An 18,380-nucleotide genomic window follows, 5' to 3' on the forward strand; every position below is an offset into this window, starting at 1 on the left:
AAGAGAAATTGATACCATGTTGAAGGCAATGCAACTCTCGATGTATTGCATATATAGATACAAAGGGAGCCCTCAACTTTATCTATACAAGAAAACTAGAGGCAGGGCCGGTAGAAGATTATCCTAACAGATACATGTACATATATGTTCAACAGCCATGAGCTAGGAAGGAAAGGAACTGGCAGCATCATGCCCCGATGAGAGAGAAAATAAATTAGAGCTTGCATGGTGAGGAGTAAGGAAGAAAATGAATTGACGACTTCAGAGCATCTACAGCCAGTCATCTTAAACTCTTCTTAGACACTCGGGTGGACGGTTTGGTGTGGCGGATAAAAAAACTCCAACCCAAGCGGGTACCTCAAACCGACCTCAAACGTCCGGTTTGACCGACACCCCTCATATCTATCCTAAATATGAGGCGGATATGGGGCCCAGGCACGTCCGCCACGTCGGACCCGGTTCATCCTGACCCACCCGACCCCACATATATTCATCTCTATCCGCTCCTCGGACCAAACCCTAACCACTCCGCCACCCAAGCTTCCGTCCGACGATCTCTTACCTTCTTCGGCATGGCCGGCAGCAGATCCCTGTCCTACACCTTCGGATTCATTGACCCGGAGCTTGTCCCACGCGGCTTTGAGGAGGAGATGACCGCCCATCTTGGACTGCGCCGCTTTCTGGAGGAGGCCGCTCAACGACAGCGCTCGGACTCCTTTCGTCGGAAATCCACCGTGTCTGCCCAAATGGCGCATAGCCCCGGCACGAGGTTTGTCAACGCTGCCTCACCGGAGATAGTGCGGTCGTCTGGCGTCCGAATATGGCAACGGATGCACAACGCTTCGTTGGCGCGTCGAGGCGGAGGTGAACGCATGGGCATCGTCCGACACAAATATGGCGTGGCGTGCCTGCCGTGCAAGGCAGCGAGCGTAGGGCGGCAGACGTTGGCGAGGCAGGGTCACATTCTTCGGCGCTACTTAATTAAAATATCCGGTTATGAAAGAGATTATTTGAGACGCGTCCGTTACTCCAGGACGCACCCACGTGCATCCGCATGCATTTGAAGGGGCGGATTTGTTGCATTTCGATTGTAGATACTCTAATGCCTGCATGGGAGGGAATGGGGTCATGCATCATCTGCTCGTGCGTGTGCACCTGCACACGCTAATTCGGGATTGTGTGTTGTTGTGCAATGAACGATGACCCGTCAGCAGGTCCTGGCCAGGGTTTGAGCGGCAACCACGATGCCCGCAGTCAACAACATGCGGCTACATTAGTGACATGGCGTAGGGTAGCAGTCGACACGAGCATTGATCGCTTCGATTTGCCTCTGCTCGGTCAGATAAATTGATCTGGCTCTCACTCTTGTTTGAAACCTAAACGAAAAGAAAAAAATATCTTGTATAAAATTTGTTTTTTCAGAAAATATATATGCACTGCATTATGAAGCAAAAAAAATAGTGTATAATGACACATGAAACAGGTTTTGCAAATTTTATCCGCACGGGCATTTATACCTTTTTTATAAATACATGTAACTTTATTAATAGTCATAATAATTATAGGTAACCGCTTGGCAGGAGCGGATCGCTATCTGAAAAAAGAACTTATTATAGATACATTAATATGGACTTAAGATTCAAGAAAATGTAAAGTAACTCATATGGCTAAAAATTATGATGAAATCTCTTGTAAACATCTTTTTCATGGTATCAACCTCTGCTCGAAGAAATACTTCAAAGAATTTAATAAAAAATATGTAATTAGTCTGAAGCAACGATGTTGCCACTCTTTCACCCGTACGAACACTTTTTTTGAGAGCGCCTTGAGTCACGGAATACCAGTTGGGCTGCTAATTCAGACCCAAGCCCGGCCTGAGAGACAAACTCGGCCCGGGCTGCCCATGCTCAGGTTTATTGTGAACCAGTAATAAAAAGATAAATAATAAAGGTGGCGCCCGTACGTCCAAAATCCGCAACTTGATGGGAAGGGGATCCATTCCAATAGCTCCGGCAAGACTCCCGACCACCGCCGGCCGTATAGCGTCCACCGTCTCTTTCTCTACGTCGGAGTGCCGCAAGGATCTCGCCATCATGGCAGCCACTGCCAACGCATCCTGCCTCCCCGCCTCTTCGCGCCTACCGGCCAGCGGCGCGGGCATCCGGAACAGGGGGAGGCTGCCAATGGCCGCCGTTGGCTGCACTGCCGGACGCGGCGGGGTTCACCTGAGGAGCGCCTGGCCTCTCCTGTGCACCTCCTCCTCCGCTGCGTCCGGAGCACGGGGTAGCGGGAAGATGGAGGACTACAACACCGCCATGAAGCGGATGATGCGGAACCCATACGAATACCACCACGACCTTGGTACGAACTTTTGCTGGCCATATGAATTGTGGGTATTCTTTGATTGATTGAATGATGTAAGTTCAGTTAGAGCTGGGATAATCCTTTATTCCAAAGAAATGTCGATATTTGTAGGGCTCCATTTGTGAGAAAATGTTGAATTGTGTGTCTCATAGGACTATCGAGCACAAATTGGCGCATTGGTGGCTCGATGCATATTGTGATGCATCTCAATGTTTGTAGGACCCTCTTAGATGTGATGAACTACACCTGTCCTTGATTAGATGTTGAATTGTTACGGAATCTTGTTATCTTGGCCAAATGAATTGTTCCTTCTAGTGTGCCTACATTTGTGTTAGGTTGTTAACTCAGCTGATTTTAGATTGTGATTAAGACCATTTGTTAGGCTTTGTTTTCATGGTTGCATGATTTATGTTGGGTAAGTGCTAACATGAATTGGCTCAAAAAAATTGCTAACATGAATGTTCGGTTATAAATGTCATGAAAGCCATAGCAAGGAGACAATGAGTAAGCATGTCGTTTTCTGGGTTGGGTGGCGACCTGGACACATTTTGCATTGATTTCTTCAAATACTGATCTGTTTATTTATCTCAATCTCAATTGGTCTAGTCATGGCAAAGCGATTGATAAAAATGACGGGATGAAAAATTGCCATCTTGAAGACTTTATAATCAGCATATTATTTTTTCTCCTTACATAGCATTTGTTATCTGCATGGTGTATAATTTGGTGGCCAAAAAGAGTAGCATGAACTTTTCTTCTTGGTATATTTGGTAGGTCGATCTTTTATGTTTCACTCTCAAAACTGAATTTAGGATCTGCTTGGTCTAATGGAAAGAGTGGCCAAACTAAATTTAGTTTCATTTTCAAAACTGAATTTAGATTTAAGAAGGACCAAGATATTTTGTTCTGATGTGTGTTGTACCCTCACAGATCACTTTAATGGCATTTTACTAAAATAGAACTGCAGTGTGGCACATGCTTTTGTTATAGTTCAGAATAACCTAAATCTTCATGAAGTAGCAATTTCTATAAAAGGGCAACTTTATATAGGAATAGTTATTGGCCCCTCGTTTGTCACTGAGTATTAGGTTTCCCTCTCTTGCTTTGTTATCATTTTAGAAATGATGAACGAAATATAGTTATTATTTAGAGAGAAAGAGAATTTCCCTCTTGTGCACTGATGAATTAACTATTACATGTGAAACTTAGGTATGAATTATGCTGTCATAAGTGATAGCTTGATTGTTGGCTCGCAACCTCAGAAGCCTGACGATATTGATCACTTGAAAAATGAGGAAAATGTAGCCTATATTCTTTGTCTACAGCAGGACAAGGATATCGAATACTGGGGCATTGATTTTGAAGCTGTTGTCACTAGGTGCAAAGAACTTGGCATTCAGCATATGAGAAGACCAGTGAGTTTCTTATTTATCAACTGAGTGAGTTCATGTTTTGTGCTTCTTTCTTAATTCTGATAACATAAATTACAGTTACTGCCACTCTGCATTCTCTTCACATTTCAAGTGATTTGTAAGTTATAATATCTGGTGTTTCCTTTATTTTGACTAGATAATGTTATTAAGCTAAACATTGATCATAAGGATCTTTAGTCTGTAGAACTAGAATTTTGTGGTGATATCTCTAGAAGTAACACAAAAAGAGAAGGTTAACAAACAAGTAATCTTGAAGAAGCTGAGCTGCAAATCATAAGCAAACTGCAAGCTAAGGGTGTTCTGTTTAGAAGGAAAACTAAGGATATTTACAATTTCTCGTTTGCAGGCAGTAGACTTCGATCCAGATTCGCTGAGGAAACAGTTACCGAAAGCAGTTTCCGCACTAGAATGGGCTATATCACAAGGCAAAGGGCGAGTTTACATCCATTGCACTGCTGGACTTGGTAGAGCGCCTGCGGTTGCAATTTCTTACATGTTCTGGTTCGAGAATATGGACGTAAGCTCATTTCATCTAAATCGTAATATAGTACTAGAAATCATTATCAAGTCATGTTTTCACATGCGTGCTTTACATATAAACCATGATGAAGATATACTATTACTATCCATCTGTTTGCAGCTAAATACGGCTTATGAAAAGCTAACCTCCGTAAGACCGTGTGGACCGAGTAAGAAAGCTATCCGCTCTGCAACCTATGATCTAGCTAAGAGTGATCCAAATAAAGAAGCTTTTGAGACCCTGCCGGAGCGTGCTTTCGAGGGAATATCAGTTTCAGAGAGGAAGTTAATACAAGACCGTGTCCGTTCCCTCCACAAGGCATGAGAAAGAAAAGGGAAAACATCACGAGAGGTGACGTGTTTTTATTGTCAGTTATTGACCACACACCAATGTATATCATTCCTACTCTTATGTTCTTTTTTACACTGCAGCTGGACAGGGGACGAGGTAAACTTTTGCTATATGATAGACCTGATTGCTAGATTTCTACTAGCTGCTGGAAAGTAAGAGGTTTGAGCCAAGCTATTCTCGGAATAAAGCTTAAGACCGACCTTGTTGTTGGTTGGTATTGTAATAAAAAGAAAATAAAGATGCATGAAAAGATGTTATCTACCACATATGGTGAACTTGGATGCAGTTTACCACATCTTTTCGGTCAGAGGTCATTTAAGGTGTTTGAAGATCAATGCATCAATATAGATGTCATGTATTTATCATTATAATCATGTTGTTCCGGGAATATTGGTTCATGTATTTCGTCATTGATGGCAACAGATTGAAACTATTACTCAAAAGTACAAGCATATATCATGTCGTCGCCAATTGTCATGCATATGCTCATTTTGGCTGTGCGGTAAAGTTTATCGTGTTACATTCACGGATGAAATAAAGTTTCTTTTGTATTTGCACGAAATCTTAGTGTTAAACTATGCTGATAGTGTTCTTTGCTGTGGTGAACCTTTTTTTGTCAGCTTGATCACACTCTTCTCGTTGAAAGCTGAACAGTTAAATGCAATCTGCTCTTTTATATATGTATAGTTTTCAATGGAAAAGTACATCTCTTACAAGGCACATGATGCACTGACCAATCTAGGTCAGCTGTATGGTAAGTTGGTTACTAGTTTCCGGCACAGGTGATGCAGCCTATATACTTTTTTTCATGACTGCATCTGAATTCAAGACATATAACATCATCTGCCAATAAGCATAAATTAACTTGAGATAGTTAATTATAACTGAATCCCCGATCCGGTTGGCATCAATCAAGGTGTCAATGCTGCATGAAAAACAAGATAGAACATCAGACAAACACAACCAATTAGTAGGTCATAATTCTGAATTTTTTTTCAAAGAATAAATGTTGAACAGAATTAATTGCCTGATGAAGCTGGCGTCATCCAGGAGTCGGGGATGCGCGAGACCACGGGTGGCGTTGGCTGTCCAGCTGCAAATCATTTGAGCCTCAATTCAAATTCAAACTCAAGAGAAATTCATATTCAAATTCAAAGTCAAAAGAGCAATGTGGGTACGTACTGAAGCAGATGAAGAGGACTTGAGGGGGGAGGACGACGCCGCAGGAGATGGGGAGGTACATCATGCGGACGGGGTCGATGGGCTTGGGCAGCATGCGGTTGACGTCGCCGAGGATGACCGGGCACAGGCACCGCAGCGAGCGGTCGTCCACCGCCGCCGTGCTGTTGAGGAACATGCCCAGCCCGCTGCAGCACTCGCTCTGCGGCGTCGGGGTGTCCGGCTCGCTCCCCGTCAGGAACGACGCGCACGTCATCAGCCCCGCCAGCGGCGTCACGCAGTCCGCCGGCGACGACGCCGACCCGCCGCCGTTGCCCGGCTGCTGCAGGCCTGGGAACCCGGGCAGCGGCTGCAGCGCCGGCTGCGAAGGCGCCCCGCTGCTGACGCACGGTGGGCTAATAGCGGGCGACGACTGCAACGGCGGCGGCGGCGACGGCGGCGGCGAGGACGGCTTGAAGCGAGACGCTGGCGGCGACGCTACCCTGCCCCCGGGCACCCCCGGGAAGCCAGGGTTGCGCTGCCTGCCGCCCGGGAACCCCGGGAACCGAAGCTCGCCTTCGTCGGCCCCGCCGCTCCTCGCCGCCGCCTCCGACGACTGCGCCGCCAGCACCATCGCAGCCACCTCCATCACGACCAGCGCGCGCCTCGACCACACCAACGATGACGCCATCGATCGCCTTCTCGACCACCAAGTACAGATGACAGGAGCGGAAGATCGACGAAGCTACACTGGCTAGTCGCCGCCGCTGTACGATGACAGGAGTAATCCGGCGAGCTTCTCGATTTATAGCTTGAAGCCCACCGATTATCGTATCGAAATTACAAGTGACTGGCAGAAAGATCATGCGCGGGGCATTGCTCTAATCTAAGGTCGGATCTTGGAGCGCCGCGCCAAGCGAGGCGTCTGCATGTAGGTGGACGTGTTCAAGAAACAAGGCATTATGAAAGTGGAAAGCAGGTGCATATCATTGTGGAGTTAGGAACATCACTTGCTCTGCAAATCATTTACGGGTTATTTGGAAAAAATAGTATTCCTTTTTTGAGCAAAAAAATATATATACTATTTTTAAAAAATAGCTTTGTAAGGATTTTTATGCACATGCCCACTTTGTTTTGCGAAATTAATTCTTGTAGGAGTATTACTCGATCAAAGTACAATCACGCTTAACAGCGTCTAAACTCTAAAACAACCTTTGGTCCTGACCCAGGCCATACTGCAGTTTGACCTTGAGTCCTCCCAAAGTTTGCCAAAATACGACTAGAAGAATTAGGCCAACTCCACCGCGCGACCCCAAACGGACGTCCGTTTTGTCCGGATTCTATCCGTTTGGGTAGGGATTTGGGGTCGTGTCCGGACGTGTCCTGAGATGCGGTGGCCGTGCCCCTAGCGCGCGGACGCATCCTTTTGCCCTATCCTGTCCGTCAGGGCCAAAAATGCCCAAATTTTCATCAAAACTAGTTTCCAACCCAAATATTTGTCTGAAAATTAAAATAATTTTACAACCCAATTAAAATTGTCTTTAATAAAATAGTTTTACAACCAAATCGAAATTGTCTGGACTAAACATAAAATGGACCAATACATCTATTGGTTGCCAATGTGATCCCACACGTACTCAACCAAGTCATTTTGAGGATTCAAATAAGTGTGCCAATCACGCATCTCACGGTGGAATTGGGCAAACTGTTCAAATGTGGCCGGGTCTTGGTGTAGGGGCTCAATATTTTCACCTTGATAGTCAAATCCTTGATCGAAGATACTCTCATCACGCTCGTCCTCGACGATCATGTTGTGCATGATCACACAAGCAGTCATCACTGTAACGTCCTCGATGCGGCTATATCTCCTACGTGTCGAAGCACGACTTAGAGGCATAACCACATTAAAAGCAATGTCGCAAGTGAGGTAATCTTCACACAACCCATGTAATACATAAGGGAAAGGGATACATAGTTGGCTTACAATCGCCACTTCACACAATTACATGAATAAATCATTACATCATCCAGATACACACAAGGTCCGACTACGGAACCAAAATGAAAGAAGACTACCCCAAAAGCTACACATATCCCCGATCGCCCCGACTGGCCTCCACTACTGATCAAAAGGAAGCGAAACATCAAAACGAATAAGGTCTTCATCGAGCTCCTCCTAGAGCTTGGTTGTGTCACCTGCACAGTTCAACGGGGACTCAGCAATCTCACACCCTCGCGATCAAGACTATTTAAGCTTATAGGTAGGGTAACAGTTATGAGGTGGAGCTGCAGCAAGCACTAGCATATATGGTGGCTAACTTACGCAAATGAGAGCGAGAAGAGAAGGCAAAGCACGGTCGAGAATCTATGATCAAGAAGTGATCCTAGACTACTTACGTTCAAGCATAACTCCAACACCGTCTTCACTTCCCGAACTCTGCCGGAAAGAGACCATCACGGCTACACACGCGGTTGATCCATTTTAATTAAGTTAAGTTTCAGGTTTTCTACAATCGGACATTAACAAATTCCCATCTGCCCATAACCGTGGGCACGGCTTTCGAAAGTTCAAAACCCTGCAGAGGTGTCCCAACTTAGCCCATCACAAGCTCTCACGGTCAACGAAGGATATTCCTTCTCCCAAGACAATCCGATCAGACTCGACATCCAGGTTACAAGACATCTCGACAATGGTAAAACAAGTCCAGCAACACCGCCCGAATGTGCCGACAAATCCCGATAGGAGCTGCACATATCTCGTTCTCAGGGCACACTCAGATGAGCGCTCCATACAACTAAAACCAAACCTCGAGTTTCCCCGGGGGGGGGGGGGGGGCGCTGCACAGGGCTCTAGTTTGGACCAACACTCAGAGGAGCACTGGCCCGGCGGGGTTAAAATAAAGATGACCCTTGAGTCTGCAGAACCCAAGGGAAAGAAAAGGCTAGGTGACGAATGGTAAAACCAATGTTGGGCATTGCTGGAGGAGTTTTATTCAAGGCGAACTGTCAAGGGGTTCCCATTATAACCCAACCGCGTAAGGAACGCAAAATCCAGAAACATAACACCGATATGACGGAGACTAGGGCGGCAAGAGTGGAACAAAATACCAGGCATAAGGCCGAGCCTTCCATCCTTTACCAAGCATATAGATGCATTAATTAAATAAGAGATATTGTGATATCCCAACAAAATCATGTTCCAACAAGGAACAACATCTCCATGTTCCAACAAGGAACAAACTTCATCTTCACCTGCAACTAACAACGCTATAAGAGGGTCTGAGCAAAGCGGTAACATAGCCAAACAACGATTTGCTAGGACATGGTGGGTTAGAGGTTTGACATGGCAATATGGGAGGCATGATAAGCAAGAGGTAGGTATCGTATCATAGGCATAACAAAAGAGCGAGCAACTAGCAAGCAAAAATAGAAATGATTTCGAGGGTATGGTCATCTTGCCTGAAATCCCGCAAGGAAGAAGAACGAGTCCATGAAGAAGACAAACGGATGTAGTCAAACGAATCCTCACAACACGACGTTATCGAAACCAACCCGAAGAAGCAACACCGGAAAGAAGCAAACAATCATGGTAAACAACCCTCACATAAACATGGCATGATGCACAATCAAGTATGATGCATGTCTGGTTTGATGAAGCATGGCATGGCAAAGTGCACAAACAACACTACAAGTTAAGTGGAGCTCAATATGCAACTCCGTTGCATATTGACGAAACACCACGACAAGTTATTTAGTTCGATCTCGATTATGTACCCAACAATATTAAATGTTGATTAACATGGCAAGGGGTGAAGCAAATGAAAACTACCTATCTAGGCAAGTTTAAATGAGGCCGGAAACAACGAACAACAATTCCGGTAAATCCCCATATGCATATTTTAGGTTTGGTACTGTTCTGCCCTAAACACAATTTTAGGGTTGTTAAACATGCAAAGTGAGGTCACCATGTTAAACTAGGCATTTTTCCACCCCATTTGCATATAAAGTTTAATAAATTCTGAGTTACGGTTATTTAGTTATGAATTAAAGAGTTTTAACATGACAATAGGCAAAATTTAAAAAAACAACATTTTAAACATGGATGAAAGTGGCAAATTATTAATCTACACAAAATTCCAAGCAAGTTTCATATATTAAGTTTTTACACATGATGCACTGTTTGTGAGTAATGAAATGCATGAAGTTTAGGGCTGGTCTGCAAAAGTGCAATGCCCTGGAAATTGATAAAATCGCAGCTAAGGAAAAAAAACCTAACGGGCTGAAACTAAGCAGAGGCCCAATAGGGAAAGAAAAAGAAAGAAAAAAACACAGGAGGCGCTGGGCCTCACCATGGGCTTCGGCCCAGATCTGGAGAGGTAGCAGCAGGCCAGCGGGGCTGGATCTGGCGAAGGGAAGGCGCGGTCAGCGAAGGCAGGGGATCGGGTGACTGGGCCTTGGCGCGGTCATCAGGCGCTGGTGCTGGGCCACAAGCGCGAAGAAGAAGCAGGGGAGCGATTCGGTCAACGGGTGCGGCGAGGCGCTCGTCTCCCTCGCGACAGAGGCGCCATCCTCGTCTTCTCGACAGGAAGAAGAGCAGTGGCAGCGTGAGACTTGGCGAGGCGGAGGGAGATGGACGACGCGGATCTAGCGGGGACAGGCTGGAACTGGCCGGATCCAGCAGCGGGGGTGACGAATGGGCGGTGGCCATGGCGGTTGCGTTGTGAAGAAAAACACCGAGAGGCGGACATGAGAGAAAGAGAGAGATGGGAAAAAGGAGGGAAAAGGAGAGGCAACGGGGTCCTGGATCAATCGAGCTAGGGAAGGGCGGCCGGCGCTGTCGTGGAGACTGGTTCGCTGGAGTGGCACAGAGACCCAGCCAAGGCTGACTTCCATCGTTCCCTGCGAGAAGACACAGAGGAAGAGAGAGATGAGATGATGGATATGAAACAGAGGGAAGAAGGAAAGGGAAAAGGCGAGGGAGTCTTGGCCTGGCGCTCCGGTGGCGTGGAGCTGCGGCCGGGGATGCTGCCCTGTGGGCGCACTGTCGCGAGGAGCGGCGGGCGCTGGACGCATTCGGAAGCGCAGAAATGAGGGGATCGAGGAACGGAGCGCAGTGGTTGGTCGGGCATGGAAATAGAGAAGAGACAGTGGGGTGGAGGCGACTAGGAGGATCCCTAGGAAAAAGGGTTAGGTTTAAAATGGATTAGGGGTAGACTAAATATATACATCACGGATTAGGTTAGGGGCTATCTTGACCCTACGATCGCAATTGTACGATCGCGGATAAAATAGCTAGGGAGTCCAAAAAAGAAAACGGAGACGTTTTGTAGATGTTTGGGGATGATCCGGATCCAACGGTGACGACTGTCCGGGTCGGGTCCGGAACAGCTTTCGAACGCGCGTGCGAGGAGGGTCGCGGGCTGACGAGAGAGGTTAGGTAGGGCCTGGCGGTGAGTGGGAGTGGACTGTGCAGAAGGCCTCAGGCTGAGAGAAGAGAAGAGAGAGAGGCCCGGCGACTGTTTCCGGAGACCGAAAACGTCCGATGTGTACCCGGCTATAATGCTGCTATAGTTTAACGGTTGGGCTATCAAACGAACTCCGAATGTGATGAAACTTGACAGGCGGTCTATCTACACTATAATAAGACCACACGCCAACTTTCAACCCATTCCGAGAACATTTTCCGGCCACTTATAAAATAATATTTCGGACGTGCCGCGGGCGCGTGCAAGTGTGTCTGGGCTCAGAACGGACAACGGAGAGAACTCGGAGAACCCGGACGAATGCAAGTTTTAAAACATGATGATGCAATGCACATGATGACATGATATTAGATGCACGACACGCAAGCAATGACAAGGCAACAACAGCGAATAACTGGAAGACACCTGGCGCATCGGTCTCGGAGCGTCACAACACTCCACCACTACGAGAGGATCTCGTCCCGAGATCTAGAATGGCACCGGAGGGAAAACGGAAGAGAAAGAGGAGAGGTAAAGCTAAGTTGCTTCTTTGACAAGCGAGTGAGACCAAAGAACCTTGAAAATGTTGGGTAAATTAAAAGAAAGAATACAACGAAGAAGAACAATGTTGAAAGCACTTAGCACTTCGGTTGAAAAGATATGAAAGACCTGATAAAATGAAAGAGCTTGAGCAAAAGGGACACAACACTCAGGTTAAAAGGATAAGCATGAAAAGAACAGGATCCTGACAAGAACAAGAAGAAGGTTTGAAGAGAGCAGCAACACAATGCCTCCGGAACAAAAGTAAGAATGGAATGAACGAAGGGAAAACGAGAGCACGCTTACAACAAATGCTAGAACGGAGTTGTTGGAAAACCAACAACGAAAAGAATAAGATTAATATGGTCTTATGGAATACATCTCAAATTATGAGGTGACAACCTGCCACTCACGGAAAAAAGAATTGGATTGATAAGAACAAGGAGACGAGGAGCTTGTTCACCGGAAGGATAAAAGAAGAACTTGGATCATTTGTAACCACAATAAATAGCAAAATCCTTAGGGAAGGCTTTAGGTGAAATATAACCCAAGATAACTCCAATGAAGAGGTTGATGGATTTAAAATTTCTCATTCTTAACGACATGTGAATCATGAAACATGAACTCAAATTATCAAGAATGACATAATACCACCTCCAATGATACGGTAGAAAGAATTTCACTCCGGATTGCAAGATGAAGAATGCTTGAGCTCCTCTGAAAAGAATGTTGATGAATCCTTTGAGAAGGAATTAAATCCTTGATGAACCATCATGTAGAACATCCCTGAAGATCTCCGGTAACAAAAGGATAACAAGAAGAAAGGGAAGTTGAAAACACAAGGTGAAAATTTGTAATGATTTAGATGGATCTCCGTGACGAGATAATTGAGAGAACTTGGGACTCTGGGAAAAGAAAAGATGAACAAATGGAAACAAGAATTTGATGAGCCTCCGAAATAAGGAATTAATCACTTGGATGAACAAAGAAAAAACAAAACAAAACAAAACAAAAATAAGAATTATGTTATGCTTATCCCTCACCAATTTAAATTGATGACAAACAACGGATTTGGCACACTACTTATTCTCGTTGAAAAGGATTAATATAGATATTGCGCAACTTGGGAAGGTCTTCAACGAACCACCGAAATGGTTGAAACAACGAATAAATTGATATGATAAAGACGGAAGAGAAATCTTGAACGAACCACCGTAAGAATTGAAAATGAACGAAGATGCTTGAGAGAATTTAGATCCATGAGAACGAAGAGATTACGAGCTTGTTAGAGAATCCTTGATTTAAGCACCGGTATGATTTAGAGTACGAGAGTTGAAAGCTGGAATGAACAAATCTTAGATGATGGGCTCTGGATAATCAAACTGAAAAGACTCCTGAATTGCTCCGGATGGGTGAAAAAAAATTCTGACAATCGAAAACAATTATGAGAGGATGGCAACAAGCTAGAATCACGAATCTTGAAGAGAATGGAGCAAGATTGAGAGAAAAAATCTTCTTCGGTCTTCAAATGCAGAGAATGATGACGAGAAACACCAGCAAGAATTGTTGAGACACTCCGAAATAAAGAAGAATATAAAGGCTGAATTAACAAAGAAAAGAATTTGAAAGATCTTGGAGAAAGACATTTGACTGATGATGAATCATTCTTACGTCAAACTTTGAAAAGAATTTAGGATTAACTCCGGGAAAATTAGAAGAGTCGGGTAAGATCCTGGGAAAAGACCTGTGGGTTAGGGCCCACTCAAAAGAAACACCGTAGAACGATTTAAAAGAGATAATGCACCGGTTGAAATAAATGGCTTGAATGAGATAACAATCTCGAAAGAGCTTGAAAGGATTACGAAAGCAGAGTGGAAACACGAATCTTCTGAGATATCTTCAGCACTCCGGAACAAATGAATAGTGAGAGGTGAACGATTAATAATTGCACCGGCATGAGAAAGCATTGAAATGAGGAAAAAAAGTATGATCAACAAAGCTTGACTTGAAACCACCAGAGAAGAAAGAGAACGAATAATGATGAACTTGTAAAGCATATACATGAGAATCACTGGATAAGAACATAAAAGAAAAGAATAGAGAGACTTCACATCAATAAGATGGATACTTGAATAAAAATCTTAGTCCTCAAGGAAAAAGGGTGGGAGGGCGGGAAAACAAAGGCAAGCTTGGAGACGAATGAAACAAACACCGTTGAGAAGAACTGATAATTGATCTTGCGGATGTTGAAAATGATCAGATCCACCTGACGAGAAACACACCGGTGAAAAGGAGTGATATGACAATCTCGATTATCGAGAAGGATTAGTATTCACATCGGAGTATGAGAACACCATTTGGGGAAGGTATAGAATCAACATTTGACTTCGAAGCAACTCGAATACCACAACTGAAAACAAAAACAAAGGATTGGCTTGTAGAATAAGCCGGAAACAAACATATGATAGATCCCATATCGTATCATGTGTCTGTCAGAAAGAATTCCTACGAGCTACTTGAATTCCCACTTATAAACTCCGAAACTTTCTGGTTATGCAATCAGGTGTTGGCGATACAGGGGAAGCATAATATCTCACCCAAAACTAGCAAATCCTACATCCAGCTGTATCCATCCTTCAACACATAACCAAGAAACCTTCGTAAATCATTTACCTCAACCTTCAAAAAGCATCCGTTATACGAGTTATGGCAATACTCCCGAACTCCCGCCCCAATACTGGGTGGCGTCGAGGTTATCTCACCAACAACTGCATAAAAGAGATTTTCGATGTCGGCGAAACTCAGGTATTCCAGAATCTCAACGATAAAATTGTGACGACAACACCTCAGAGCTCAACTCCCCGGGACACTGCCACAACCCCTAAATGTCAGGAGGCACCAAGAACAATGTTCTCGTCACAAATCGATCGGAACGATTCCAAGATACCCATGTGATCCTAAGAATTTTTTTAGTGAAATTTGAGAAGAGAAGAGTCAAAACTCTACGTCAGGATGCCTCACCAGAGCGATGAAGGGACTGGGGCGTAAAAAGAATTCCTAACTCTCCGATATATATAAATCCTAAATGACTCAAAACATTTTTCTAGACTCAACAACTCCAGCGATTCGATCAAGCAGGGGGCTCCTAAAGTCGGGGAAGGCTCTGGTTACTAACTTATAACGCCCTCGATGCGGCTATATCTCCCACGTGTCGAAGCACGACTTAGAGGCATAACCACATTGAAAGCAATGTCGCAAGTGAGGTAATCTTCACACAACCCATGTAATACATAAGGGAAAGGGATACATAGTTGGCTTACAATCGCCACTTCACACAATTACATGAATAAAGCATTACATCATCCAGATACACACAAGGTCCGACTACGGAACCAAACTGAAAGAAGACTACCCCAAAAGCTACACAGATCCCCGATCGTCCCGACTGGGCTCCACTACTGATCAAAAGGAAGCGAAACATCAAAACGAATAAGGTCTTCATCGAGCTCCTCCTAGAGCTTGCTTGCGTCACCTGGACGGTTCAACGGCACCTGCAACCTGGTTTTGGAAGTATCTGTGAGTCACGGGGACTCAGCAATCTCACACCCTCGCGATCAAGACTATTTAAGCTTATAGGTAGGGTAAAAGTTATGAGGTGGAGCTGCAGCAAGCACTAGCATATATGGTGGCTAACTTACGCAAATGAGAGAGAGAAGAGAAGGCAAAGCACGGTCAAGAATCTATGATCAATAAGTGATCCTAGACTACTTAAGTTCAAGCATAACTCTAACACCGTGTTCACTTCCCGAACTCTGCCGGAAAGAGACCATCACGGCTACACACGCGGTTGATCCATTTTAATTAAGTTAAGTTTCAGGTTTTCTACAACCGGACATTAACAAATTCCCATCTGCCCATAACCGCGGGCACGACTTTCGAAAGTTCAAAACCCTGCAGGGGTGTCCCAACTTAGCCCATCACAAGCTCTCACGGTCAATGAAGGATATTCCTTCTCCCAAGACAATCCGATCAGAGTCGGCATCCAGGTTACAAGACATCTCGACAATGGTAAAACAAGTCCAGCAACACCGCCCGAATGTGCCGACAAATCCCGATAGGAGCTGCACATATCTCGTTCTCAGGGCACACTCAGATAAGCGCTCCATACAACTAAAACCAAACCTCGAGTTTCCCCCCCCCTCGGGGGGGGGGGGGCGCTGCACAGGCTCTAGTTTGGACCAACACTCAGAGGAGCACTGGCCCGGGGGGGGGGGGGGGTTCAAATAAAGATGACCCTTGAGTCTGCAGAACCCAAGGGAAAGAAAAGGCTAGGTGGTGAATGGTAAAACCAATGTTGGGCATTGCTGGAGGAGTTTTATTCAAGGCGAACTGTCAAGGGGTTCCCATTATAACCCAACCGCGTAAGGAACGCAAAATCCGGGAACATAACACCGATATGACGGAAACTAGGGCGGCAAGAGTGGAACAAAACACCAGGCATAAGGCTGAGCCTTCCACCCTTTACCAAGTATATAGATGCATTAATTAAATAAGAGATGTTGTGATATCCCAATAAAATCATGTTCCAACAAGGAACAACATCTCCATGTTCCAACAAGGAACAAACTTCATCTTCACCTGCAACTAACAACGCTATAAGAGGGGCTGAGCAAAGCGGTAACATAGCCAAACAACGGTTTGCTAGGACATGGTGGGTTAGAGGTTTGACATGGCAATATGGGAGGCATGATAAGTAAGTGGTAGGTATCGTAGCATAGGCATAGCAAAAGAGCGAGCAACTAGCAAGCAAAGATAGAAGTGATTTCGAGGGTATGGTCATCTTGCCTGAAATCCCGCAAGGAAGAACGAGTCCATGAAGAAGACAAACGGACGTAGTCGAACGAATCCTCACAACACGACGTTATCGGAACCAACCCGAAGAAGCAACACCAGACAGAAGCAAACAATCATGGTAAATAACCCTCACATAAACATGGCATGATGCACAATCAAGTATGATGCATGTCCGGTTTAATGAAGCATGGCATGGCAAAGTGCACAAACAACACTACAAGTTAAGTGGAGCTCAATATGCAACTCCGTTGCATATTGACGAAACACCACGACAAGTTATTTAGTTCGATCTCGATTATGTACCCAACAATATTAAATGTTGATTAACATGGCAAGGGGTGAAGCAAATGAAAACTACCTATCTAGGCAAGTTTAAATGAGGCCGGAAACAACGAACAACAATTTCGGCAAATCCCCATATGCATATTTTAGGTTTGGTACTGTTCTGCCCTAAACACAATTTTAGGGTTTTTAAACATGCAAAGTGAGGCCACCATGTTAAACTAGGCATTTTCCACCCCATTTACATATAAATTTTAATAAATTCTGAGTTATGGTTATTTAGTTATGAATTAAAGCATTTTAACATGACAATAGGCAAAATTTAAACAAACAACATCTTAAACATTTTAAACATGGATGAAAGTGGCAAATTATTAATCTACACAAAATTCTAAGCAAGTTTCATATATTAAGTTTTTACACATGATGCACCGTTTGTGAGTAATGAAATGCATGAAGTTTAGGGCTGATCTGCAAAAGTGCAATGCCCTGGAAATTGATAAAATCGCAGCTAAGGAAAAAAATCTAACGGGCTGAAACTAAGCAGAGGCCCAATAGGGAAAGAAAAAGAAAGAAAAAAAACACAGGAGGTGCTGGGCCTCACCATTGGCTTCGGCCCAGATCTGGAGAGGTAGCAGCAGGCCAGCGGGGCTGGATCTGGCGAAGGGAAGGCGCGGTCAACGAAGGCAGGGGATCGGGCGACTGGGCCTTGGCGCGGTCATCAGGCGCTGGTGCTGGGCCACGAGCGCGAAGAAGAAGCAGGGGAGCGATTCGGTCAACGGGTGCGGCGAGGGGAATATCCTAGTGGACGCTCATTGCGGCAGATTGTCGAGCGAACGCACAGAGCCGAGCGACCTAGCGATCCAGATGGGCCGGCCCAACTACGCGCACTACAGTATCCGGTTTTGTGTACTTTCTGGAAGGTTCCTGACCGGTTTTGGGAACCTTCTAGAAGGTTCTTGAACCGGTTTTTCACTTGTTTTTTTTCCTTTTTTCTGTTTCTTTTTTTTCTGTTTCTTTTTTTCTTCTTTCTTTGTTTTTCTGTTTCTTTATTTCATTTTTTCAAATCCTTTTCTTCTCTTTCTATTTCCTTTTTGTTCTTCAGATTTTCAAATTCCATTCTGTTTCCTTTTTTCTGTTCGTTTTCTTTCTTTGGTTTATTATTTCATTTTCTTTTTCTTTTCTCTTTTTTTTCAAAATATTCAAATTTTGTTTGCCTTTCCGTAAAATGTTCAGTTTTTTAAAAATTGTTTCTCGTTACACAAAAATGTGCAAAAATTTCGAAATTAATATAATGTACCGGACTTCAACTTTTGCTTCAGGTTTTCAAAAAATGTTTGCGCTTCCAAATATATTCGGGATCTTTCAAATTTGTTCTCTGTTTCAAAATTTGTTCTCAATATTCAAAAAATGTTC

At 44.5% G+C, this 18,380-nt stretch overlaps 2 protein-coding genes across 3 annotated transcripts; one reads left to right on the forward strand and one right to left on the reverse strand.

Moving 5' to 3' along the window:
* The first annotated feature begins 1,945 nt into the window (after positions 1-1,945).
* LSF2 (dual specificity protein phosphatase (DsPTP1) family protein) lies at positions 1,946-5,262 on the forward strand. The gene is made up of 5 exons (XM_048673539.2): positions 1,946-2,361; positions 3,574-3,779; positions 4,144-4,314; positions 4,438-4,668; positions 4,749-5,262. The coding sequence occupies exons 1-4, from the start codon at positions 1,983-1,985 to the stop codon at positions 4,639-4,641; spliced, it is 960 nt and encodes a 319-aa protein (XP_048529496.1). The 5' UTR covers positions 1,946-1,982; the 3' UTR covers positions 4,642-4,668; positions 4,749-5,262.
* Positions 5,263-5,459: 197 nt separating this feature from the next.
* On the reverse strand, positions 5,460-6,517 carry LOC125508753 (uncharacterized). Of its 2 annotated transcripts, XM_048673540.2 has the most exons (3): positions 5,851-6,517; positions 5,696-5,761; positions 5,460-5,593 (listed from the first exon to the last, which is right to left on the reverse strand). In XM_048673540.2, exons 1-3 carry the CDS (start codon positions 6,515-6,517, stop codon positions 5,580-5,582), a joined length of 747 nt encoding a protein of 248 aa, XP_048529497.1. In that variant the 3' UTR covers positions 5,460-5,579. The 2 variants fall into 2 exon arrangements, with proteins under 2 accessions (XP_048529497.1, XP_087382086.1); XM_087525960.1 differs by lacking the exon at positions 5,460-5,593 and having other exon boundaries at positions 5,688-5,761.
* Between the last annotated feature and the right edge of the window lie 11,863 nt (positions 6,518-18,380).

The sequence above is a fragment of the Triticum urartu genome, chromosome 5A (assembly GCF_056163025.1).
Source record: "Triticum urartu cultivar PI428250 chromosome 5A, HENAU_Tu73, whole genome shotgun sequence".
NCBI classification, from domain to species: Eukaryota; Viridiplantae; Streptophyta; class Magnoliopsida; order Poales; family Poaceae; genus Triticum; species Triticum urartu.